This window comes from Gorilla gorilla, chromosome 8, assembly GCF_029281585.2.
Source record: "Gorilla gorilla gorilla isolate KB3781 chromosome 8, NHGRI_mGorGor1-v2.1_pri, whole genome shotgun sequence".
NCBI lineage: Eukaryota > Metazoa > Chordata > Mammalia > Primates > Hominidae > Gorilla > Gorilla gorilla.
The window spans coordinates 28173376-28199839 of record NC_073232.2 but is presented as its reverse complement, the minus strand read 5'-3'; the positions used below and the strand labels follow the sequence as shown (position 1 = coordinate 28199839).

At 36.8% G+C, this 26464-nt stretch overlaps 1 protein-coding gene across 1 annotated transcript in view; it reads right to left on the bottom strand.

The window, feature by feature from the left end:
* Window positions 1-26464, bottom strand: part of MALRD1 (MAM and LDL receptor class A domain containing 1) — a 689301-nt gene that overhangs the window by 514391 nt on the left and 148446 nt on the right. The window contains exons 15-18 of the mRNA XM_055354139.2: window positions 26257-26409; window positions 25725-25830; window positions 24873-25240; window positions 20455-20867 (exon numbers count right to left, since the gene is read on the bottom strand). Coding sequence (XP_055210114.2) covers window positions 20455-20867; window positions 24873-25240; window positions 25725-25830; window positions 26257-26409 — 1040 coding nt within the window. The remainder of the gene's footprint in view (window positions 1-20454; window positions 20868-24872; window positions 25241-25724; window positions 25831-26256; window positions 26410-26464) is intronic.

Genomic DNA, 26464 nt, shown 5'->3' with positions numbered 1-26464 from the left:
TCATTCATGGACAGTGTATTAGTCGATTTTCATGCTACTGATAAAGACATACCCAAGACTGGGTAATTTATAAAGAAAAAGAGGTTTAATGAATTCACAGTTCCACATGGCTGAGGAGGCCTCACAATTATGGCAGAAGGCAAAAGGCACGTCTTACATGGCAGCAGGCAAACAGCAAATGAGAACCAAGTGAAAGGCGAAAGGGGATTCCCCTTATAAAACCATCAGCTCTCATGAGACTTATTCACTACCACTAGAACAGTATGGGGAAAACTGCCCCCATGATCCACTTACCTCTCACTGGGTCCCTCCCACAACATGTGAATTATGGGAGCTACAGTGCAAGATGAGATTTGGGTGGGGACACAGCCAAACCATATCAGACAGTAATAACTTTCAATTAAATATAGCTAGGCTTTCTGTCAGTGGGTCACAGCAGTCTAGAGAATACATCGAAAAACTCTGGGAACAGCAGATATAGAGGTTAGATCTAGAGATTTTGAACAAAGTTTAGTGCTACAATGCATTGGTGACCACAGACAAAAGGTGTCTGTTGTTGTTATAGTTTGTTTTCTGTCTTGTTTTTCATCATGGGAGGACAAAAAGAAAAAAATGGGGGCAATGGTGAAGGGGAAATGAAAAAGACCTGCTTTTCTATGGGTGGAAGCGACTAAACGAGAGAATAAATTTGGATTACACAACAAATGCAAATCAAGTTAGAAGCATGAAAGGCATGATTAAGGCCATGGTTCTAATAGAGATCAGCCAGCGGAACCAGGAGCATGCCACACCCAGAGAGGCTGCAGAGCCATTGCCCTCTCTCCTGTCAATGCTAAATTAATGAAATGGAACTCACAGAAGCACTATGTAATCAAATATTGGTGGGACACAAGCAAATTCTGAAAAAGTTTCATTGATCAGTGATGATATCTTTTGGTGTAAATATCTCCTCAAAACATTTCAGGAAAAAAAAATAAAGCTATAATTTTCCTCTAGAAATATTTAACTCTGTTATACTAGCTTACTTATTTTTTACCTAATACATTCTGATATATTGTTACGTAGGTTAAAGATGCTCGATTCATGCCACTGTGGAAACCACATATAATTTAGGCAATAATGCAAATTCTTTTCAAATTCTTTTATCAGTGTGTTCACTTTATTTTTATTTCAAACACAATACAAAATTACAGGATGCTATCAAAGTGATGCTACAAAACCCCACTAAAATTTTTTCAGTTCTTCAAATCACACACACACACACACACACACACACACACACACACCACACACATGCATTCCCCATACAGGCCTTTTTTGGGGGGGGCTGAGTAAATAATTGCATTTTATTTTCAATTTTTCATTTTGAAATAATTAAAGACTTACCAAAAATGTTGCAAAACTACGTGCCTTTTTGAAGTAAAGTCTTGAAAAAGTTGTCTGGTATATCCTTTATAGTAAAAAAAGAAAACACGTGTATATTCTGTTGATTAAAAGCATGCTGAGATTGTTAGACATGTGATTTCATCAGAGACTCCAATATAGAGCATAGCTGTAACGACATCCTAAGAGTGTTCTAATTGAAATGTGTTGGAAGAAGGTTCTAATTTTTTTCAACCCTTCTGAAGTTGGCACTCAGCAGATTTCCACTCTATAAAAATAACTCCTGCTCTACAACTAATGTTCACAGATAAGCTCCAAACATATTTACAGCTCCATTTAAGTATAATGTACACACAGTAAAATTCACCCTTTTAAAAGCGCAATTTAATGGGTTATGGCAGATGAATATCATCATTTGACCACAATCATGATCAAGATACAGAAAATCTGCATCATCACAAAATGTTTTCTTTTGCTGTTTTGCATTTGATCTTTTCTCCATTCCTGAACACAGGCAACCACTAATCTGCTTCTGTTTCTACAGTTTGCATTTTCTAGAGTATCCTATTAGTGGAATGATACACTGGTGTCTTTCATGTCTAGCTTCTTTCACTGAGCATAATGCTTTTGATATTCATTTATATTGCTGTTGTATCAGTTTGCTCCTTTTTATTGTTGAGTGGTACTCCATCTACAACTGGTTTATCCATTTACAAGTTAATGGACACATCTGCTATGAACTTCAAGGATGAGGCTTGGTACGGATATGTTTTTATTTATTTTGAGTTGCAGTGGAATTACTTGGCTATATGATCAGTACTAAGTTTAACATTAAAAGAAACTGCCAAACTGCTTTCCAAAATGTCTGTACCATTTTGAAGTCCCACTAGCCAGGTGTGAATAGCAATTCTTCACATCATGTGGTATGGTCAGTTCTGCTCGTGTCAGCCACTCCAGTGGGTGTACAGTGGTACCTCAACGAGGTTTTAACTTGCATTTCCCTGATGACAGTAATGTTAAGTATCTTTTCATTTGTGTATTAGACATCATCTCTTTTTAAATTAAAATATCTGTACAAATATTTGGCCCATTTAGGTCAAAATATTATGTTAAATGAGTTATTCGTGTTTTGTTATTTAGTTTTTTAGTTATGTGTACATTCTAGATGAAAGTTCTTTATCAGACATATTTAAAATTATTCTGTCCCAATCTGTGGTTTGCCTTTTCATTTTTTAATGCTATGTTTTAAATTGCAAAAGTTTTAATTTCACGAAGTCCAACTTACTATTTTTTTCCATTTTCATCCATCCTTATTTAAAAAATTTTTAGCTATAGTAAGATTATTAAAAATTTTTCCTATCAGTAAGCTTTATACTTTTTATATTTACATTATGTATAAAATACATGTTGAGTTAATTTGAGGATATGGTGTGAGGTAATTCTGAAGTTCATATTCTCCATTTAATATCCAATTTTAATAGTACCATCTTTATAAAGACACTGATTTCCTTATTGAATTATTTTGGCAACTTTGGCCATGTAAGGCTGGATATATTTCTAAATTATTTATTCTGTTTCACTGATATATATGTCTTCTTCATGCCAGTAAGTTTACTGTACTGGTTAGTGTAGCTTTACAATATGTCTTGAAATTTGGAAAGTTTTCCAACTTTATTCTTCTTTCTAAAACATGCTCTGGCTATTCTAGGACTTCCGCATTTAAAAAAAAAATTAGAATCAGCTTTGTAATTTCTCCAAAAAGGCCTATAGGTTTGATTGGGATTGTGCCAAATCTGGAGATCAGTTTCAGGAGAATTATCATCTAATAAGTATTACATATATATTTACCAATGAACTTGATACATATTTCTACCTATTCAATTTCTCGTATTAGTGATTTAGAAATTTTGGATCGGCATACCTTTTATTAAATTTATTCTGAATTATTTTATTATTTTTGAGGCTATTATAAGTTAAATTGCTTACATAATTTTATTTTCTAATTGGTGTTGATTGTGTATAGAAACAAAATCGATTTTATTTATTGATCTTTCATCCTACAACTTTGTTAAATTCACTTCATACCTCTAGCACACTTCTGCAGATGCCTAAGGATTTTCTATGTATATGTTTACATCACATGAGAATATTATTTTTCTTTCTTCCCAACTTGGGTGTCACTTACTTCTTATTTTCTTTTCTTTTCTCTTTATTTCTTTCTTCTTTCTGTCCATTCCTCCTTCCTTCCCTTCTTTCTTTCTCCCTGTTTTAGAATCAGTTTTGTAATTTATCCAAAAGGACCTATAAGGTTTCATGGGAATTCCACTGAATCTAGAGATCAATTTCAGGAGAATTATCATCTCACAAGTATTAAATATTTATCAATGAACTTGGTATATATTTCCACTTATTTAATATTGAATGCAATACTTTAAAGGACTAGGGAGAGAGGACATCATTGCATTTTTCATAATCTTATGTAGAAAGTATTAAGGCTTTCACCATTTTAAGTAAGATGTTTGCTATAGATTTTTTGTAAACACATAATCAGTTTGAAAATGTACTTTTCTATCCTCAGTTTGCTGGGAGTTTTTAATTTAAAAAATGTGTTACATTTTGTAAATTCCTTTTTTGCATCTATTGAGAGTGTCACGTGATTTTTCTTTTTTCTGTCAGCATGGTAGATTTTCAGTTGTTGAAACCAACTTGAGATAAACCCCACTTGGTTAAAACACATTATCATTTTTAAATATTCCTAGACTCAATTTGCTAATATTGTATTAAGAATGTTGCATCTAAGTTCATAATGGTTATCAGTCTGTCATTTTTGAGTTGTGATATCTGTATTCGTTTCTGATATCGAGAGAATCCACGTAAAACATCTACTTCTGTCATCAGTAATAATCTGACCAGGGATAACACCAACAGTTACAGAGGAAGCTGTCATTACCTGTGGCAGCAGAGATATCAGAGATTCCAAAAAGAAAACCAAGGTTAAATTTTCAAATATAATCACATGAAATATCAGAAAGCCAGGGGATAGAAATATAGGAGAGCAAAATCTTAGAGGTCAAAACAAGTAGTTAAGTACTGCATATGATAATAAAAAGTAAAGTCTTTTCCTAAGGCAGAGCCTGGCTGCTGCCCAGCTTCTTTGACAATTCTTGGTAGGCTTTCATGGCTTTAGAAGGACTTATACTTTAGGTAAAGTTATAGTCAGAGAAACGGTGGGTGGAGGTTGGCTCTGTAGAAATGAAGCATTACAGGAGCACTGCAGTTAGAAAGAAAATGATACTGATGATACTTCGGTCACACTAATAATGCATGCTAATGATAATCATAGCAATCATGGTAATGACAGAAAATATATATATAATATTAACATGCTTCTATTTGCACATACACATATGTGAATAGAAACATTGATTTAAAGACATGAAAGTATAGAAATAGCCTACACCTGATAAAGATATGCTCATACACAATAACAAACATCAGTATAAACAGAGGTTTTGATGTATCACAGAATTCTCCAATAGATCACAATTTTGACACTATGGGAAGTGTCATTTTTAGAACTTTTCTTTATCTCCATTATCTCCATTCTCTATTTCCAACATTCCTGGAGACTGAACTCAACGATCAGTAAATATTCTCAACCTTAACCATAGCAGACTTCATTCATCCCATATATGCTTGTAATTTTTCCCCATTGACAGAAGGCATTGTACCATAAAATATACAACATATCTCTGACACACCTGACGAAAACAAACAATGAGGAAACATTTACTATTTAATAAATGGTGATGGGAAAACTGGCTAGCCATATGAAGAAAGCTGAAACTGGACCCCTTTCTTACACCTTATAAAATAATTAACTCAAGATGGATTAAAGACTTAAACATAAAATCTAAAACCATAAAAACTCTAGAAGAAAACCTAGCCAATACCATTCAGAACATAGGCATAGGCAAAGACTTCATGACTAAAACACCAAACGCAGTGGCAACAAAAGCCAAAATTGAGAAATGGGATCTAATTAAACTAAAGATAGCTTCTGCACAGCAAAAGACACTATCATCGGAGTGAACACACAACCTACAGAGTGGGAGAAAATTTTTGCAATCTATCCATCTAACAAAGGGCTAATATCTAGAATCTACAAGGAACTTAAACAAATTTACAAGAAAAAAACAACCCCATCAAAAAGTGGGAAAAGGATATGAACAGACACTTCTCAAAAGAAGACATTTATGCGGCCAATAAACATAGGGAAAAAAGCTCATCATAGGCTGGGCGTGGTGGCTCACGCCTGTAATCCCATCACTTTGGGAGGCCAAGACGAGTGGATCACAAGGTCAGGAGTTTGAGACTTGCCTGGCCAATATGGTGAAACTCTGTCTCTACCAAAAACACACAAAAAAACTTTAGCCAGGCGTGGCGGCATATACCTGTAATCCCAGCTACTCAAGAGGCTAAGGCAGGAGAATTGCTTGAACCCATTTGGTGGAGGTTGCAGTGAGCCGAAAATGTGCCACTGCACTCCACCCTGGGTGACAGAGCGAGGCTGTCTGTAAGAAAAAAAAAAAAAAAGCTCATCATCCCTGGTCCAATGAGATACCATCTCGCTCCAGTTAGAATGGCAATCATTAAAAAGTCAGGAAACAACAGGTGCTAGAGAGGATGTGGAGAAATAGGAATGCTTTTACACTGTTGGTGGGAGTGTAAATTAGTTCAACCATTGTGGAAGACAGTGTAGCAATTCCTCAAGGATCCAGAACTAGAAATACCATTTGACCTAACACTCTCATTACTAGGTACACATCCAAAGGATTATAAATCATTCTACTATAAAGACACATTCACACATATGTTTATTGCAGCACTATTCACAATAGCAAAGACTAGGAACCAACCCAAATGCCCATCAATGATAGACTGGATAAAGAATATGTGGCACATATACACCATGGAATACTATGCAGCTATGAAAAAGGATGGATTCATGTCCTTTGCAGAGACATGGATGAAGCTGGAAACCATCATTCTCAGCAAACTAACACAAGAACAGAAAACCAAACACCACATGTTCTTACTCATAAGTGGCAGTTGAACAATGAGAACACATAGACACAGGGAGGGGAACATCACACACTGGGGCCTGTCAGTGGGTAGGAAGGAAAGAGGAGGGATAGCATTAGGAGAAATACTTAATGTAGATGAAGGGTTGATGGGTGCAGCAAACCACGACAGCACATGTATACCTATTTCACAAAACTGCAAGTTCTGCATATGTATCCCAGAACTTAAAGTGTATGTATGTGTGTGTATATATACACACAAATGTAAATGTAAATGTAAATAAATTGAAAATGATAAAAATAGAAATATGTTTCCTACACAAATAGTGACATAATAAAGCAAGATAGAATGTATGTTTGAGTTAAAAAAAATTGCTTAGAAGACACCTTGAATTCCATTCCAAGGAACTAGTTTTCAAAAGTTTACAATCAGATTTCACTTTGGCAAAAGGCAACAACGCCGTTTTGAAAATAATTTCTGAAAAGAGCTTCCCCAGCAGTTCCAAATGGCAGTCCTGATACAAGGAAGTAGGGGCAATTTTGTTACCACCAGGAACATTGAATTTCTTTTCAGACCTTGAAATTCTGGGAGGCCCTCGAATAATAACTACAATATTTTATTTTACATAGAAATATTGTTTTAATGTTAATATAAAAGCTTGTATATGAACTAAAATTGTCAATCTGCCACTTTTAAGAAAGAAGAATCCATTATGTCTCTAATCTATAGTGAGTTGATATGTTCCATAAGCAGTTCTGGAAGGAGGCTACACTTAGAGCATAAATTGGTATAGATCGCTTTGCTCTCACAGATAGCGACACAATATTTTCTGCTGAATGGGAAAAAGTTTGAAGGCATAAATCAAGATAAAGCAATCATCTGACAAAGAATTACAAAGAGGCCCCATACCTTTTTCTTAGTGAACGCCATGTGACACATTGATTTTCCACTGAAGATAAAAGCCAAAATCATGTGTCATCAATATAAAGCAAGCGAAACTATTTGGTTCCATATGTTATGGTACTTAACAAAAAAAAAAACTTGCAGAGAAAAGAGAAATCTAAAATGTTGCACATGATTCAAACAAGTCTGGATCAGAAGAGACATTTCAGAGGTCACTGCTAGAGAGTCAAGGATACATTAGAGAGAAATAAACTCCTGCTTTTTTGTTTATCTACTTACATACACAGATACTGTCTGATGAAGATGATTGATATCAGGTATGGTATTTGATGGTATAGTTATTTACAAAATAATTCATCCCTTATGATCTAATGCAATTTTCTTCATATTACACGTGTATATTTAAATACTTCCTTGTGAAGTGGAGGCTAGCCAGGCTGCTGTTAGCATATCCAGTACATTTCTGCAAATTCCAAAATGGCAAATCCCACAGTTGAAATTTCAACCTTTCTAGCGTCCCTCGGCTGGAGAGCATAATCACGGCAAAAATCTGCAACATCAGAAGTGGCCGCCCCAGACACAAAGTCTATGTTTCTCATTCCATTCTACCAAATCTAGTCAGCAGTCTGGGTGAGGGGGCTTGGCAGTATCTATGAGCAGAAAGCATTCAAATGGCTGCTATATGTGCTTCCGGGGGAACTAAGGGAAAAAAAGAGAGAGGGAGGGAGGGAACAAGAAAGAAGAAGGAAACTCAAGGAGAGAGGAAGGGAAGGAGGCTGGCAAGAAGGGATGGAGGGAGCAAGGGAGGGAGGAATAAAGGAAGGAATTACACCAAGTTTCAAAACTGGCCACGGACTGAGAAGGATTAAGAGACAAACTGAATTGAAAGCATTTATGTTCATACTCGGTATTTTTCTTACTCATTCTTGCAAATTAGTAATTTAAAAAATTTCATTTCCACAAATCCAAGTGTTTTCTTGTTCCTCTCTCTCCACTCTTTTTCCTTCTTTCCTTCCTGCCTTTCTTCTTTCTTTTCAACATAGGTTATATAAATGTGTGAGAGCTATCACTAGTCTACATTAATCATCAGGATTTTCCTGTATATTTCCAGTTAAGATGACCCATAATAATATTCTACTGTAATTGTGGAGGGTCCAAAATACTAGATGGCATTTAGTGTTTTGGAAATCATGACAAGTCTAACAGGACTTTAATAAACCTATCAAGACATCTGATGTGTTTTCTTGCCCATACACTCTTTAATGAGGTCTGCTTGACACTTTCTTCTTCCCTTCTCTAGTCATGGGTTCTTCACACTGAAAACTAAGCTTTACATCAGTGTTTGACGAACAGGTGACATAACAAACTGCAGTTACATTTTAAATTCAGCTCAAGATGGTAGATGAGAAATCTAAGATTGTGAAGTAAGATTTAGCATGCTGTTCAGTATGCAACAAATCTGAGTGTTGCTCACACAGGATTCATACCAACAGGCTCCTTCCAAAACCTTTCAATGCAAATTCTAGCAAATGCACACTTGGAAGAAAAATGTTCCATGAAGTTGTATATGTAATTTATACTTTCAGCATTTATGTATATAATTTCAGGGGAAGTGGGATCAACTTAACATTATTAAACATAGTCCTACGATATTTACAACATAACTTCAGAAACATTTTATTACTAGAAGTATTAAAAAAATGATGTACGATTTAGGATATAAGACACACCCCACAAATGAAAAAACAAATTAGATTATAAACAACATTTTTAAAAAAAATTATGCCATCTCTTTCACTACAAAATCCTCCTGGGGGAAAAATATCTTTTCCTTCATTATTAAAGGATGTTATCAGAGCACAGTGGAATTCTTTCAGATTTAGTCAGAAGGTTCTCTGGAGTTGAGAGATCTACTGGAGAATATTTTCTTTGAAAGTCCATGTCCTTTCCCCAGGCCTACATCATATATAAATAAACATTTCAGAAAAGGGGCCATGTTAGGAAAAAGTGGGTTGAAGAGTGTAAGACCTGGTTCCTGGGTGCCAAATAATTCACAAGTTGGAATAAGCTGGGTTTTTGTAACACTTCTCTATGACTGCCATTGATACTGAACTATGCCAAGGAACTAAGTCCTACCAAGGAAAAGCAGGAGGAAAACAGGTGTAAGAAAACATTTCCTGTCAGTGTGTCCAGAGAGCATGAGTCAACAGCTGCTCCTCGTGAAGCCATCGATTCATAACACTGGAGTATCTAGAATGCATCTGGGTTGAATTATTAAAAAGAAAGTTCTTCTCAAGCTAGTTGTAATGGTAGCTAATTTAAAAAATTAATGTTCTGCGATTCTGATAAAAACCTATGTGGTGAACCAACAATAAAGGCGGCTGAAGATATTGGTATGAAATAGTTATTTTTCCTTATATACCTGGACGTTCATGTAAGAAATTATACTTCTGGAAGGTCTGTCATATGCTCAGTGTATAAGAGTTGAATCATTTTTAGAAGTTATTGTCAGAATTTGCTTTAATAGTGCAATAAAGTGTGCATTCTCTCTCTCTCATTTTCATTCAACAGCCTCTACAAATTGAGCCTGGCTCAAAGGTCTTTCCCTCTTGGAATATGACTCCTCCCCTGTCCCTCTACATAGGCTATTCTATAACAAATTATTTTGCTGTCTTGATTTTTCAGAGACCTCTTGCTAGTAGTAGAGAGCCAGGAGAAAGTGAGATGTCCTATATAAAAGGCCTGCTAGAAAAAGAAATCAGCACTGAGTTCTAAGGATACTGAACAACTTTTTAAAAAATAAAGCAAGCCATATTAAACACATTAGTTACAACCAAATTAGATAAAACAATGAAAATTATCCAAGAAGAAAAAGTACATCAACTGTCTAGGTTTAAAATTGTTTAAGGCTGCCATCCAAGGACCATCTATGATAACAAATACAGTAGTCTGTATTGACACAAAGTTTTAGTGATAGACGTAATTACATTCTTCTGCTGGTGGTGTTCTAGAGTAAATGGAATATCTGTTGATCAGATCTGAATGCATCCCATAATATTAGCATGTAGGATCCCAGATCTGCAGGCACTATCTCTTTCTCAGATCTACACTTTCAATATTATGTTAGTTAAAATGAGAAGTATGTTAGAAAATGTCTTTTAGAAAAGAAATATTGGCTGAGTATGGTGGCTCATGCCTGTAATCCCAACACTCTGGGAGGCCAAGGTGAGAAGATCTCTTGAGCTCAAGAATTTGAGACCAGCTTGGGCAACATATCTATAAAAAAATTTAAAAATTAGCCGGTGTGGTGGTCACGCCTATAGGCGCAGCTACTTGGGAGGCTGAATCAAGAGGATCACTTGAGCCTGGGAGTTTAAGGCTGCAGTGAACTATGAACATGGCGCTGAACTCCAGTCTGGGCAACAGAGTGAGAACTTGTCTTCAAAAAAATAAAAAAGAAGAAAAAAATAGGAAATATTGTGTTGACATATGCTATGGTACTTTCTTATATAAACTATTTCTTTGCAGTATTCTAGAGGATTTAAGAAAAATTTACCATTTAATAATTTAATATGGTATATTATTACATTAGTATAGTATGTTATTATATAATTAGTATAAGTGACCAGTGCTGCAACAACCACATTCCAAAAAGTATTGTGATCCTCCAAAATTACAATGTCTAAATGACATTATTCTCCTTCATGAGACCATTATACCTTAATTTTTCAGCACCATGAAAATCTACAAAAGCCCTCTAAAATATATTTAGAAAACATGTGGGAAAAAAATAGATACAGTTTCAGAAGATACATATATTTTGAAAATTAGCTTTTTTGGAATAAATTATTCTTTATAACATATAAATAAACACATTTTTCAGACTGGCGGGGTAATATTTGCATCAGTCAAAATAATTAGATTACTAAAACCTGTAATCTTATTAGAAAAATGGTTTATTCAGAGAATCATTGGAATTATTAGGCTTCAAGCTGCTATATATTGAATCTGATGAAAATAATTAAGATAATATTATTTCATTTTTCAGTATAATATCTCCTTAGTATTTTTGTTTCTTATTTGATATGTGATTACATTTACTTCTGTGAATAATATGGATGAAGATCATTACAGTGTCAAGATCACTGGGTTCAGAACACCGAAACCTCAAGTCTGTTCTTTTTTCTTAAATACCTGTAAGACTTTAAAGAAGACAGAGTTTCTGGACTCTAATTTCTCTATCTGTAGAATAAATGGGTTAGACCAAATAACTCCTTTCTGCTTATAAATTTTCTAATTATATGACTGAGCTTACCCCCGGAAAACAGTCTATCTCCTGTATAAATTAATGATAGAAATGAAAACCACCATGTTTCATGAAATTAACCACATAAATATTAACATTAACTGCTCAGAAGGACTTAAGTGCAAGTATCACAGGAATTCTGAAGCACAGAGAACTAAATATAAGAAATATAACACTCTCTGTATTTTCAAAGAAGATTTTAATAATAAATGTAAACACAGTAGCCTGTTCATAAGAAAAAAGAAAAGTGACGTCTTAGCATATTCAGGGTTCAACCAAAACTACTACTGGAATGTAAATCAAAGTAATATTCACCTAACTGTCATAATTGGCATGAATAATTTTAAGTAAAACACTTTTATTTGATATTAAATGTGAACAACAAGCCAAAACAGAGAAAATTAATAAATTGATCATTTATCGAAACTGAAATAAAAATATATAATTATTGAAGCCTCTTATATACATAAACCAATCATTGCTTAAATGAGCTGACATACTAGCTCCATAGTTTCATGTCACTAAGGAACTCTTTTGAACACAATAAAGAAACCAGAATTGAGTACAAAGAATGATGAACTGGGAAGTTCATGGCTTTCTATCTACTAATTAGGAGTACAATCATTCAGTCAAACAGCCACTCAACAAACATTTAGCATACAGCTTCTGGATACCAGGTTCTGGTGTAGGTGCTAGAGCAACAATGAAATAGTCCCTGCATTCAGTGAGCTCACAGGCAAATAAACAAGTAAGTATAAAGACTGCATGATTGATTGGGAGAGGTGGCTCATGCCTGTAATCCCAGCACTTTGGGAGGCCAACGTGGGCAGATCACGAGATCAAGAGATCGAGAACATCCTGGCCAACATAGTGAAACCCCGTCTCTATTAAAAATACAAAAATTAGCTGGGCACGGTGGTGCACGCCTGTAGTTACTTGGGAGGCTGAGGCAAGAGAATCAGTTGAACCTGGGAGGTGAAGGTTGCAGTGAGCTGAGATCGCACCACTGCACTACAGCCTGGTGACAGAGTGAGACTCTGTCTCAAAAAAAAAAAAAAAAAAAAAAAAAGACTGCATGATAAATGTATATCTACAAAGGGCACAAAGGAATGAGTAGCTAATCCCCAAAGGCATATGGAGCAGTGAGTATAAGCTTCAGGAAAAGAAACTGAAGTAAAAAAACTAACCTGAATCTGAAAAAAATGAGTAGGTATTTTCCAAGCATGTTTCAGGGGAAAAGTTGCAGGATGCAGAAGTCTTCCCAAGTACAAAAAGAGAATGAACTCTGGACTACTGGCAATTTATGGCACACAGGAATCAGTAAATGTAGGGATGAGAGGCACACAGAAACATGGGCAAAAACAGGAATTTTGACTTTATTCCATAAATCATGGAAAGCCACCAATGGGTTTTAAGTAATAAAATACTAAGACCAGGTTTGCATTTTAGAAAGATCAATTTGATTTCAGTGAGGAGGTCCAAAAATGAGAGCAGCAAGGCCAGATAGAAGGTCCTACTGCAACTAGCTATGGTTGGAGATGCAGACCAAAACTAAGGTGAAATCATTTAGAAGAAAGAACGTGGATATAACAGCCACTGGTTTGGCCTCTTCACATCATTTTTTTTTTATTTTATTTTCATTTATTTATTTATTTTTTGAGACGGAGTCTCGCTCTGTCACCCAGGCTGGAGTGCAGTGGCGTGATCTTGGCTCACTGCAAGCTCTGCCTCCCAGGTTCACACTATTCTCCTGCCTCAGCCTCCCGAGTAGCTGGGACTACAGGCACGCACCACCGCGCCCAGCTATTTTTTTCTATTTTTTAGTAGAGGTGGGGTTTCACCATGTTAGCCAGGATGGTCTCGATCTCCTGACCTCGTGATCCACCCACCTCAGCCTCCCAAAGTGCTGGGATTACAGGCGTGAGCCACCGCGCCCAGCTGGCCTCTCCACATCTTTACTGTTATACTGATAACATGGGGATGAAAATAAATATTATTTGTATTTAAACTATTATTGTTATGTGAAAATTAAACAAATAACATACTATGATAACATCTGAGGTTCAAGAAATATTAAGTCTTGAAAACAGGAAAGATGAAAGGAAGGAAACAGGGAGTGGGGAGGAAAGTAGGAGAAAGGAGAGAATATGGGAATGAGAGAGGAGGAAAATAATAAGAAAGAAGTAGAAAGCTAGGTACAGTGGCTCATGCCTGTAATCCCAGCGCTTTGGAAGGCCAAGTCAGGCAGATCACAAGGTCAGGAGTTCAAGACCAGCCTGGCCAATATGGTGAAACCTTGTCTCCACTAAAAATACAAAAATTAGCTGGGCGTGGTGGCAGGCACCTATAGTCCCAGCTACTCGGGAGGCTGAGGCAGGAGAATCACTTGACCCTGGGAGGCAGAGGTTGCAGTGAGCTGAGATCACACCAATGCACTCCAGCCTGGGTGACAGAGAAAGACGCTGTCTCAAAAAAAAAAAAAAAAAGAAAAAAAGAAAGAAAGAAGTAGAAAAAGATATAGTATTTCTTAATCAGCAGAAGCTACTCTTATTTTTCAATACTCTACCTTTCTAATGTATCACTGACAAGGAAAGGTCTTGAATAATTGACTGAAGTCAGAATAGGTAAGGCACTCTACCTGTGGATACGTGAGAGGCTTTAAAAAGTTCATGGAAAACGTATATTATGAAAAAAACTATGCAAAGATTTCAATTTTGGCAGCAAAATAAACTCATACTAATTTATTATAGCATGTTTGAACAGGATCTAGTTTGAGACAGTAAGAAGGAGTAGACATTAGTTTGAAAAGAGCCCCTAGCAGAGCAATGTAAATTCTGCTAAAATTGAAGCAAGAACAAACATTAGATTATGATGAAGCTTGAGTGAAAGAACGGTGAAATCACTGATGCTTTACAAGAAGCTTGAGGGGACAATGCACCAAAGAAATCAGTAGTTCACAAGTGGACAGCTTTTTTAAAGAAGAAACGAGATGATGTGGAAGATGAAGTCCACAGGGACAGACCATCCATATCAATCTGCAAGGAAAAAAAATTAATCTTGTTTGTGCCCTAATTGAAGAAGACTGATAATCAACAGCACAAACAATAGCCGACATCATAGACATCTTAATTGGTTCAGCTTACACAGTTCTGACTAAAAAATTAAAGTTGAACCAACTTTCCACTGCATGGGTGCCAGAAGTGTTGTGCCCAGATCAGCTGCAGACAAGAGGAGAGCTCTCATTGGAAATTTTAAAGAACTAGGGTCAAGACCCTGAAGGATTTCTTTGAAGAATTGTAACAGAAGATAAAACACGGCTTTCCCAGTATGATCCTGAGGGCAAAACACAATCAAAGCAATGGCTACCAAAAGGTGGCAGTGGTCCAGACAAAGCAAAAGGGGATCACTCAAGAGCAAAGGTCATGGCAACAGTTTTTTGGGGACATTTCAGGCATTTTGCTTGTTGACTTTGTGGAAGGTCAAAGAACGATAATATCTGCTTATCATGATAGTGTTTCGAATAAGTTAGCCAAAGTTTTAGTGCAAAATACCTGGGAAAGCTTTAGCAGAGAGTCCTCTAACACCGCAATGTTTCTGCTCATTCCTCTCATCAAGCAAAGGCAATTTTGTGAGAGTCTCAATGGGAAATTGTCAGGCATCCACCTTACAGCTCTGATTTGGCTCCTTCTGACTTCTTTTTGTTTCCCAATCTCAACAAATGTGGAAAGGGCACCCATTTTTCTTAAGTTAATAATGTATAAGAGACTGCATTGACATTGTTAAGTTCCCAGGACCATCAGTTCTTTAGGGATGAAAACCGAAGATCACATTTTCAATGTTTATCTTTTAACTTCATTTTTCCACAAACTTTCTGAAGTTTCTCCATACAAATGAGCACTTGCAAAATAAGCAGAGAGTCTCATTCAATGGACAGAAAGTTCTGTGCCATCTAAAAATTATCTTAAGCAAGTTCAATGTGTAGCAACAGACTGTATTGATAAACATCAGTTAGGGTGACTTCTGCAATGACCATGATGGAGTAGCAAGAACTAGACTTTCTCTCCCTCCTGAAACAACCAAAAAAATGGACAAAATGTATGCCACAAAAGTTTGCAAGACGCTGTAAAGTCAGTCTCAAACAAGGTGAGCCTATCAACTGCCCTAATTTATGCCTGGAGAAAGTTTTCCAGCCCACTACTCCAGGAGAAGAGCCCAAGAGGAGCCCATCGTTCTCCCTGAGCTGAGGGGACAGAGCTGAGAGTACACAGAAACCATGTTGACATGAGCTCTCAGGACAAGGTTTCTGAGAAGAAGGGGCTGCACAGAAAGAGAACTCCAGAGCTCTGCAAAGGGTCCCCCTAAAGTACATAGCTAAGTAATTGTTAGGACAGGCCTAGAGAAAAGTACCTACGTTTGGGGAAAGAACACCCAGATAAGATGAAAAGTAACAGTACAGATGCTCACCAAGGTCCAGTAATAGTGCTTATTTTATCAGCCAAACCAGAAACACCTCAGGATTCCCAGGGATACCCAGAAGGATCTTGCCTCACTAATTGGGAGTGATTAGCTCTAAAATGAGAACTGGTCTGATCCCACCTAATGAAATTTTAAAGCAAGACCAAAAAGAGTCAAACTCTTTCCAACTAAACTTAAATACATACCAATACAGAGCTCAAGAATATTTATATATACTTCCAGCACTCAATAAGATAAAAGTCACCGTATCTGACATCCAGACACAATTTAGCAGAGACGCAACGGTAACAACAAAAGACAGAAGAACGTGGCTCATAATAAGGAGAAAAATCACGCAGTCAGAACTGATCCAGAGTAAATCAAGATGCCAGAGTTATCAGTTAAGAACACTAAAATGCTTATTGAAACAGTATTCTATATGTTCTAAAGTAGAGACATGCAAGATACACTAAAGGAGCTGGGCGCAGTGGCTCACGCCTGTAATCTCAGCATTTTGCGAGGCCGAGGCAGGTGGATCACGAAGTCAGGAGTTCAGGACCAGCCTGACCAATATGGTGATACCTCATCTCTACTAAAAATACAAAAATTAGCGGGGCATAGTAGCATGCGGCTGTAGTCCCAGCTACATGGTAGGCTGATAGCACATTAGTCATTAAAGAAGAAAAGATACACACCTCTCAAAATAAAATATAGAGAGAAAATAAATTTTTAAAAAACATGAACAGAGCAATAGTAGACAGTAAATTTCAAGTAACTGAATTTATGTGTAATTCTCAGTTCCCAAAGGAGAGGAGAGGGAAGATGTGAAAACATTTGGGACTTTGAGTAAGGCAAAGCTTTCTTTGATATGACCCCACAGCATGATTTATAAAATAATATATTGATAAGAAGAACTCATCAAATTTAAAAAAAAGAATCTGCTCTTCAAAAGAATCTATTAAGAGACTGAAAAGACGAGCTGCAGTCTGGGAGAAAACATTTGCAATTCATATATCTGATAAAAGGCTTGCATCAAAAATATATTTTAAAAGCTCAAAATTTAATAATGAAAAACAAACAACCCCATTTAAAACTTGGGTGAAAGACTGGAACAGACATTTCAAAGTAGACATTTGTTTGGTAAATAAGCACATATGCTCAACATAATTAATGCTTAGGGCAATGCAAATTAAAACCAAAATGAGACGCCACTATCTATTTTTAAATAGCTAAGATTAGCATGACTGATAATAGCCAAGCACTGGCTTGGATGTGGAGAAGCTGAAACTCTCATACACTGCTGATGGGAATAAAAAAAAAGTGTAAACTTTGAAAAACAGTTTAAGAGTCCCTTAAAAAGTTAAACATACTTCTGCCGTAAGACTCAGCCATTGCACTCCTGGGTATTTACCCAAGAGAGATAAAAGTAGGTGTTCATATAATGATATCAACACAAATGTTCATAGCACATGTATTCATAATAGCCCAAACTAGAAACAGTCTAAATATCAATCAATACATTAATGAATTAACTTGCTTTATCCGAATTAATTATGGATACATACTATAACATGAATGAATCTCAAAATAATTATACTAAATGAAACAAGGCAGACTCTAGAGGTAAAACATGCAGAGAAAAAAACATAAAATGTCAGACAAAGAAGTGCATAGTGTAAAATTTTATTTACATACATTTTTTGACTGCATAAATTACTGTCCAGTGACAGAAAGCAGTTCGGTGGTTGTTAAGGGCCAGGAATGAGGGGCCAGAGAAATGTATTATAAAGAGGCATCAGGAAACTGGAGGTGAAGTATATTTCCATCACCTCGATTGTGTGCTGATGGTTTCTAAACTTTCAATATTTTTAGTTTATTATATGTTATACAAAATAAAGCTTGTAATAAAAATCAAAAGATTGAACTGAAGTTTCATGTGTAATGATTTCCTGAGCCTTTACTGACCAAGGCACACATGAAAGCATTGGCTGATTATTTCAACTGACATTAACAAGTAAACTGGTTGCTGTATACTTACATGTACAATTTGTTCCTATCCTATTTCTTTCATTTTACATGAGTGATCGTGAAAAATCTCTGCATTTTTCTTTATGCAAACACAGAATGAGTACCTCCTATCTGCTGGTAATTCCATCTACCATATCACAGTTAATTAAAATGCTGGTTGTTATTGCTGCTGTTTCTCAGTAGAACAGAAACTATGTCTATCCATCATTTAATGGAGAAAAAAACATCCTGTTCCTTAAATCAGCGTCTCACCCTGCCCAACTATTTTTTTTTTTTTTTTTTTTTTTTTGTGAGGAGTCATGCTTTGTTGCCCAGGCTGGAGTACAGTATCGCATCTCGGCTCACTGCAACTTCAGCCTCCTGGGTTCAAGCGATTCTCCTGCCTCACCCTCCCAAGTAGCTGGGATTACAGGTGCATGCCTGGCTAGTTGTTTTCTATTTTTAGCAGAGATGCGGTTTTGCCATGTTGCCCAGGCTGGTCTTGATCTCCTGACCTCAAGTAATCCTCCCGCCTCGGCCTCCCAGTCTTGGGATTACAGGTGTGAGCCCCCTTTCAGGCCCCATTTTTTACTCACTGGAATGACAAATCCACACAGCATGGAGGATCTCTGATTTCATCTTTTCGGGCCTGAATCTTCTTCTTATTATTTTTTAAGACTAAAAGGAGCCTTAGATAAAATCAATCAGAACACTGCATTTGTAACCCAACATGGGTCTCAAACCTCAAGTTTCATGTCTGAGGTTCATGACGAAAGTGTTCCTTGGTTAGTCCCACGTCAATCTGGCTATGAAGCTGCTTCCCTGCAAAGTTGATTTTCTCCTGGAAACCAGTCGTTGAGTAAATATCATAAGAAGGGCTTATCCACTACATACTAGCTTGAGGCAAATTATAATTGACCCAATGAGACCTTAAGAATTAATTTGAAGTGGATAAGCCATTATTACATGAAAGTCAAAGGACTTCCTTTCCATTTCATTCCATATGATTACATGTATCTTATGTTTGTGGGAGACCAGAACGATGCCACACTGATGGGGGATTCATTCTCACGCTTACACATACTTTACACTGTGGTGGAGCCAAACGACGCCACACTATAGATGGGGGATTCATTCTCATCCTTACATGTACCTTACCCTGTGGGAGAGCTGAACGATGCCACACTATAGATGGGGGATCCGTTCTCATGCTTTCGGTTTATATCTATCTGGACAAATCTCCCATTCCAATGTGTTCTTCACTGTACAGTCTACATCTATGACTTTTAGAAGATTTCAAAAGGTGGCCTGGAGCTAAGTTTTTGGTTACAAAACTGTTAACTAGATTTAGACATTTAGATAGATATAGTGCTTTAAATTTGGGTAACTAAAGAAGTTTAGTACATGCAAAAAAAGTTTAGCCAGGGACAGGTAAGAAGTTTTTTTCCAGTATATTATGTGTAGATTAATTTGACTATAGGATGAAAGAACAAATATTCAAGCCCCCTGCATGTTATAGGCTCCATGATATGCTGGAAAGTAAATAAATGTTCATTAATCACAAACTGTGAGTTCTGGTCCAAATCCCAGTTCTGCTGCCCATAAGCTATTTGGCCAGGGATAAACAACCAGCACTCTAAGCTTATTTCTTTGAATCTACAAAATTGGCTGAAAGGACTTCTGGCTTACCAAAGTCAGGAAATAGCTGAGAGAATCAGATAGATAATATATAAAATTCCTTTACAAAACTGTTAACAGCCACATACGCATTTGAGCTTGCTATAGTAAGTCTGACTTTTAGAAAACAACAGGTGAGATCTGAAGTAAAGAATATTCCCCCAGGAGTAAGGAGAACTACATTCAAACTCTAGCTGTTCCTCAGAGGAACTGATTGTTGAATAAAGCCTGGATTTCTGTTACTTACCTATAAAATAATAAAAATAAAATGAAATATGCAAAATCACAGATTTCAGTGTCTGTGCTCTTTGCAAAATATCAGAGATTGTGCAAAACTCTTCCCTCCACTTCCAGGTGGTTCATTTCAGTAAAGCAATTACTTGAAATTGGAAGGACCTGCAGCTGTTTCCACTGGCCACATGTTCATCTTCAGAAATTCTAATCTTACATTATTGGGGGTAGTCAAGGAGGAAACAATGTAAAGAGCTTTGATACACCCTCAATTAAATGATAAATGTGTCTCAGCGTAACTTTGATCAAATTCCACTTGCTTTTAATTAGAGAATACAGCGATCTTTCATATTCCTTAGACATTCAGATGCATTTCAAGTGTACATTATAAAATCTATTATCCATACCTGAAAGGGCTGCCTGCTGGAAATGTTGAGGTGTTTCCTAATCCATCTGTTGCCTTGATTCCCAAATATCTGCCACAGCAGCTGTCCCCTTGAGTCACTCCAGATTCGTTGGTAGATTGCCAACCTATAAATGCGCTTTCCAAACATGTGGTAATAGAAGCGGAAGGTGCAGCCTTTTGTATCAGTGGCATTAAGGATTGGGCTGAGTAAGGCAGCACTGTCTTGAAAAGCCTGTGGCTCTGAAGATTCTATGTAGAGATAGTGTCCTTTAGCTGTGCCCAGAGTGTTATCTTTCATTGGCCCTGTGTTAAGTGTTGGAGTTGGACCCTGGTTCCTGGTCCAATCAAAGTCATCTTTTGCATCTTGTTCCCAGTTACAGATTCCAGTTTCAAAGTTACACTGCAGCTCAGGTGCTGAAATTCACATGAAATAAAAGCAAAAGATAATTAGGGACAAAAATACATGCAACCACATTCTATTTATTAATATTTAAAGAATGCTAGTTGATACTTTGCTCATGCCAAGGTAAGCCACTTTATTTTTAAAATCCAACACTGAAGTGTTTTTTTTAAAAGAGTTTTTGTTTCTAAATAATATATCAATTAATAATATTTTATGAACTAAAGATGGAATTGCTTTGGACACTTTTTTCCAAATATTTTTTATGCACATCTCTTCTCCATTTCTATGACCATAACTCCAGGCAAATGATCAAGACCCCATGCCTGGCTCACTGTGAGAAACTTCTGGCTCAGTAGATTTCAACCTCAACTGAATGTTCCAATCGCCAGGGAACATGAAAAAAACAAACAAACACTGAAGCCCAGAATTCATCTCCAGAGGTGTTGATTTAATTGCTCCTAGTGGTAAAGCCACGCACCAGGATTTTTTCGAAGCTCCCTTGGTGATTCTAACAGGCAGAGCTGAGAACAATCATGTGTTAAGAATCACCTGGGGCTCATGGTAAAATTGCCGACTTCATAGCAAAACACTGAAACAGATACTAGCTTATTAGATATAGGGTGAAGCCCAGAAATCCACATTTTTAACAAGCACCCTGATGTAGATGTTTTCCTGACCTCATTCCCAAAATCTCTTGTCTTTGGTTCCATCCCGTCCCAGATCCTACAGTCCCTATGCATCAGTGCCAAGGTAACAATCCTTCAATGGCAGTATTACTACTTCCTTCTCGAATCCAGATTCTTTCATGTATGCTCATAGAATCTATACTTAAATAAAAACTCCTCTTTCAAACTCCACTTCTCCCAAATTAAAATGACTGCCACATGCCTACTATTCTTCCCCATAGCCTGCACCATCTTCCCCATGTATTCTAAACACCCCACCACTTCCTCCACCTCTGTTTACCCTAATGTTAGGTATGTGCCTTGCCACTTTTTTTGCTGTGATTCATCAGTATGGGTCTTTTCTTCTCACTGAATTGTAGCTCCTTTGAGCTGCAACTTCCAACTTCCTTCAGTCCCTAGACCAATTCAGACTTAGGAAGAGTCTTACAGCAGTCTTACCTTATCTGATGTTTTGCTTTTAGCAGTTACACTAACCCACAATCAACTGTGGTTAAAAAAAAAAATGTGAAATGGAGAATTCCTGAAATAAACAATTCATACATTTTGAGTTGCAGGTCATTCTGAGCAGCCTGATGAAATCTTGTACCATCACAAATAGTAGCTATCTCAGTTATCAGATCGATTGTAACAGGATCACAGTGCGTGTGTTTAAGTGTCACCCTTATTTTACTTAATAATGGCACCAAAGTGCAAGAGTTACGGTGCAGGCATATTGTTATAATTGTTCTATTTTGTTAGTAGTTGTTAATCTCTTACAATGCCTAATTTATAAATTAAACATTATCAGGCTGGGCGCAGTGACTCACTCCTGTAATCCTAGCACTTTGGGAGGCCAAGGCGGGCAGATCACTCGAGGTCAGGAGTTCAAGACCAGCCCAACCAACATGCTGAAACCCCATCTCTACTAAAAATACAAAAAAAATTATCTGGGAGTGGTGGCGGGCACCTGCAATCTCAGCTACTCAGGAGGCTGAGGCAGGAGAATCGCTCGAACCCGGGAGGCAGAGGTTGCAGTGAGCAGAGATCCTGCCACTGTACTCCAGCCTAAGCAACAGAGGGAGACTCTTTCTATAAAAAACAAAAAACAAAAAACAAAAACAAACAAACAAAAATCTTTATCATAGGTATGTATGTATATTAAAAAACATAGTGTATATAGGACTAGGTACTATTCTCAGTTTCGGGAATCCACTGGTGATCTCTGAAGCCCCCAGGTAAGGGGGAAGCCTACCATAGTCAACAATTGAAAACTCTATCTAAATTTCTAGGGTAATATAGGAACGTGTCAATTTTTCAAATGATATTCACTGTAGAATAAATGGTATAAAATGGGCATTTGACAGTCTTTGGAGGAAGGGGACAGGTTTTAGAATTAACAAGTAGTTCTACATTTTAGCTTCATTTACATGTTAGCTTTTTTTAAAATAAATGTCAACTGTCCTTTATTCATGTTAGTAATGACACTTGATGCCAAAAGTGAACAAATACTCTGAAACAATAAATAAAAGAGTATGTGAATAAATGCAGCCAGGCGAGAATAAATCATCTGTCTTGGAAAATCACAGAAGAGGAGCTTAGACCTAATGAAGGGAACCAAGTGAGTAAATGTCAAGTGGGAGATGAGCTTTCTTTTGATATTTCCTCACTTGTGACTAATCAAGACCAGCTGTGATGTGAACTGGGGGGACACAGTGTACCCTCCAGATGTCAGTCTTTGGCTGTAGGGCAGAAGGTGAACGGCAAGTTGCTGCGTTTCTGACATAAAACTGACGCTAAAGCAAACACGTTTTTCTATTGTCTGTCTTGGTGCTGACTGCACACTCAAACTTCATTTCCAAAGGGAATACGCTAGCTCCACCTTTCCATAAAAGACCGCATCTCTCAGTATATTTCAGGAAATCCAACATGGATTTGTGGATCTGTAATGTACAGTGTGTCATGAAGTAATATGCCTTGATGGAAAGCCGTGTGAGAAACTGACATTCTTTCACTAATCCATAATCACAAGAAGTATTTTGATATTATAGTTGTACTCGCATTACCACATCCTACTAAGTGAACACAGGGAAGTCTGAGGGGCAATTTGCTTATTTTTAGCAGCACATCGACATTTTTTAATGAGTGGGATTCAGAGAGCTTGAAAAGATGAAAAGGCTTTCGAAATTTGCAAAAATGAATTGGCCTTAGGAAAAGTTACACTTCATAGGATAGTCATTGTCAAAATCACCATTTTAATTATACCCACTCAAATATCGGTGTGTAAATTTCGTGAGATGCATGGTAATTCTGAGTTTAATAAGCCTGACTTTGATATGCCTTTGATAATATGTGTACGAAAGATTACATATATGCAAAACTCTCTACGATGATTTATATGGAAATTTCTTAATGTTTTCTATGATGTAGTAAGCATTTTATATTACTACTTTGGTTTGTAATTAGCATCTGTATTTCATGAACATAAATTTAATACATAAAAGAAATAATTTACTTATAAAATAAATTTAATAAATTGCATAATTTATAAAATAATTTTCATATATAAAATATAAGTAATTTATGAAATAAATATAATATTCAACTATCTTCAATTTTAAAAATCATTGCTATTTCTGGATGAGGAATCTGAGTCCAAGGAAAGATGCAAACTTTTTCTTTTCTTGACTGGGTTTTGTAACTCAAAAAGAAAAAATCCTATTAACTTCTAACTTATTTTCCGCACTGCACCACTAAGTGCAGAGGGCAATACTGGAGCTAGGTTCAAATTGTACTACTATGTACTACAAAGGCCTGCGAATCTGGCGTTCCCCATACCTTCATCCTTATTATATTTTGGGCCCTCTTTCCCCTTCATTCCTTGCTCTAGCCACACTGGCTATTTTCCATCTGCCTTGCAGCCACATCTCAGGGTTTTTAGATACATGCTTTGACTTGTGATTTTTTTAGATCTGATCTAAGTCCTAATGTCTAGAAAGTCCAATGCCACTATTATATAAGGTCACAGCACTCTTCTTCATCGCTCCTATCAAAGCTACCATTTCATTTTTCTTTATTAAATATTTAGATATTTGTCTTTCAGTAAGATTGTAAGCTCCGCAAGGGCAGGGACTCTGTAGTTGTGTTTTTCATTGTATCTCTAGTATTTGGTATCTAGTATCTAATAAATCCACTTAAAAATACTGATGGCTTGACTAATTAACCACACATAACATTCATCAGCTTTGGAGCTATGCTTACTGTTATCAGTTTGATTGGCAAGACAAAAGTGAATGCATCAAGGTCAACACTTTCAAAATGAGAAAGAGAATCCCCCAACCAAATAGAACTTACCACAGTTGACTTCATCAGTACGATCACCACAGTCATCCACCAGATCACATAACCGAAGCTTTTCTATGCAAGCCCTGGTGTGGTGACACCAGAAATGATCCAGCCCTTCACAGCTCTCAGCAGGAAGAGGGAGAGTACAATTTTCAAATCGGATGTCATCAATAGCTGAGACCCCATCATAAATGCCCAGACTGACTTTATCTAGTGACAAATGGAAGGGCTGCGAAAGGCGCCCTAGCTGAATGGTTGCCTCCAACCATTGTTTGCCCTGATTGTATAATACTCTCCAAATCACTGTTGAGTCATGAGAATTTTCCATATGTAGCTGCAGCTCAGCTGCTCCCACTGACAGGCCATAGTTATAGAACCTAAAAAAGAGTAAACGTAAGAAATGGAAGTGATTTATAGAATAGACTACATATTTAACCTTTAGACTTTTCTACTCAGTCAACAGTCAATTTTAATGAGTTATCATAAGACACTTTTCTTTCCTGCAATAACTGTGGCTGTCCATTTGCAAGAGCTTATCTACTGAGGCACACACTCTGTGGTTCTCACAACGCTGGGAACTTGTCTCAAGGAGCTCAGTACATAACAAGAGGAAGAAATCTTAATTAAATTATAATCCATGGTTGGAGGGAAAGAGCCCCTTTCATCTTAAGAAAGAAAACAACATATACTGAGAACACGCTCCTAGGTAAAATTAAAATCATATGAATTTAATGCAATACTATTTTTAGAGTAAAACCAGCAGTAAACCACAGAAATGAATAAGTGCAGAGGTATGCCTGCAAACACTTCACCACTAGGGTGAACTGTTTAATATTGTTTAAATATTTGTTTAATATTTACCAGAAGGAAAGTATGCATCCAGGTCCTGTCTGGCTGAAAGTTGGGCTCTGAAGCTTAGCAACTTGCCACAAGCTGCTGCTTTTCTTCAGAATGAACATAAAATGCCCTGTTGAGATAAAAAAACAAACCCTTCATTAACCTATTGGATTCTAAAATGAGACATCTGTCTCTTAACCCTACACTGAGCAAGATCATTGTCTAACTGAAATTAAAATTATACAATAAACAATCAATCAGTGACTCTTAGTCAAATTTGCTCTGATAAATGTTGAACCACTATCTACATCTCATGCTAAATGATACCAAAGACAATTGGTAATTTCAGCTAGTTCAGCCAAAAATATATCTATATGCTATCTGTACCACCCATAAAGGAATCAGTCCATGCAGACAGCATAACTGTAATTGACAATATTCAACTATCTGACCTTTTGTTGTAGTTATCACAGAACCGTACTAGCTTCCCTTTCTCTTCTGAAGTCTAACTAAACAGTAAATAGCAGTGGTTGGAGAGTCCCTGTTTGCTTCTTACCTTGAGATGCGTTGAGACTATGATCCCGAGGTGGAGCCTGGTGCTCAAAATCAGCAGAAAGTTCACTCTGAGAGCTCCGTATCCAGTCAAAATGGTCACCACTAATTGCTTCAAACCAACCACAGCTGTTTTCTTCAAAGTCACACTTGGAAACTGAAGAACAAAAATGTGGCTCTTATGTTGGCTCTCCAAACTGCTCCCACACTTT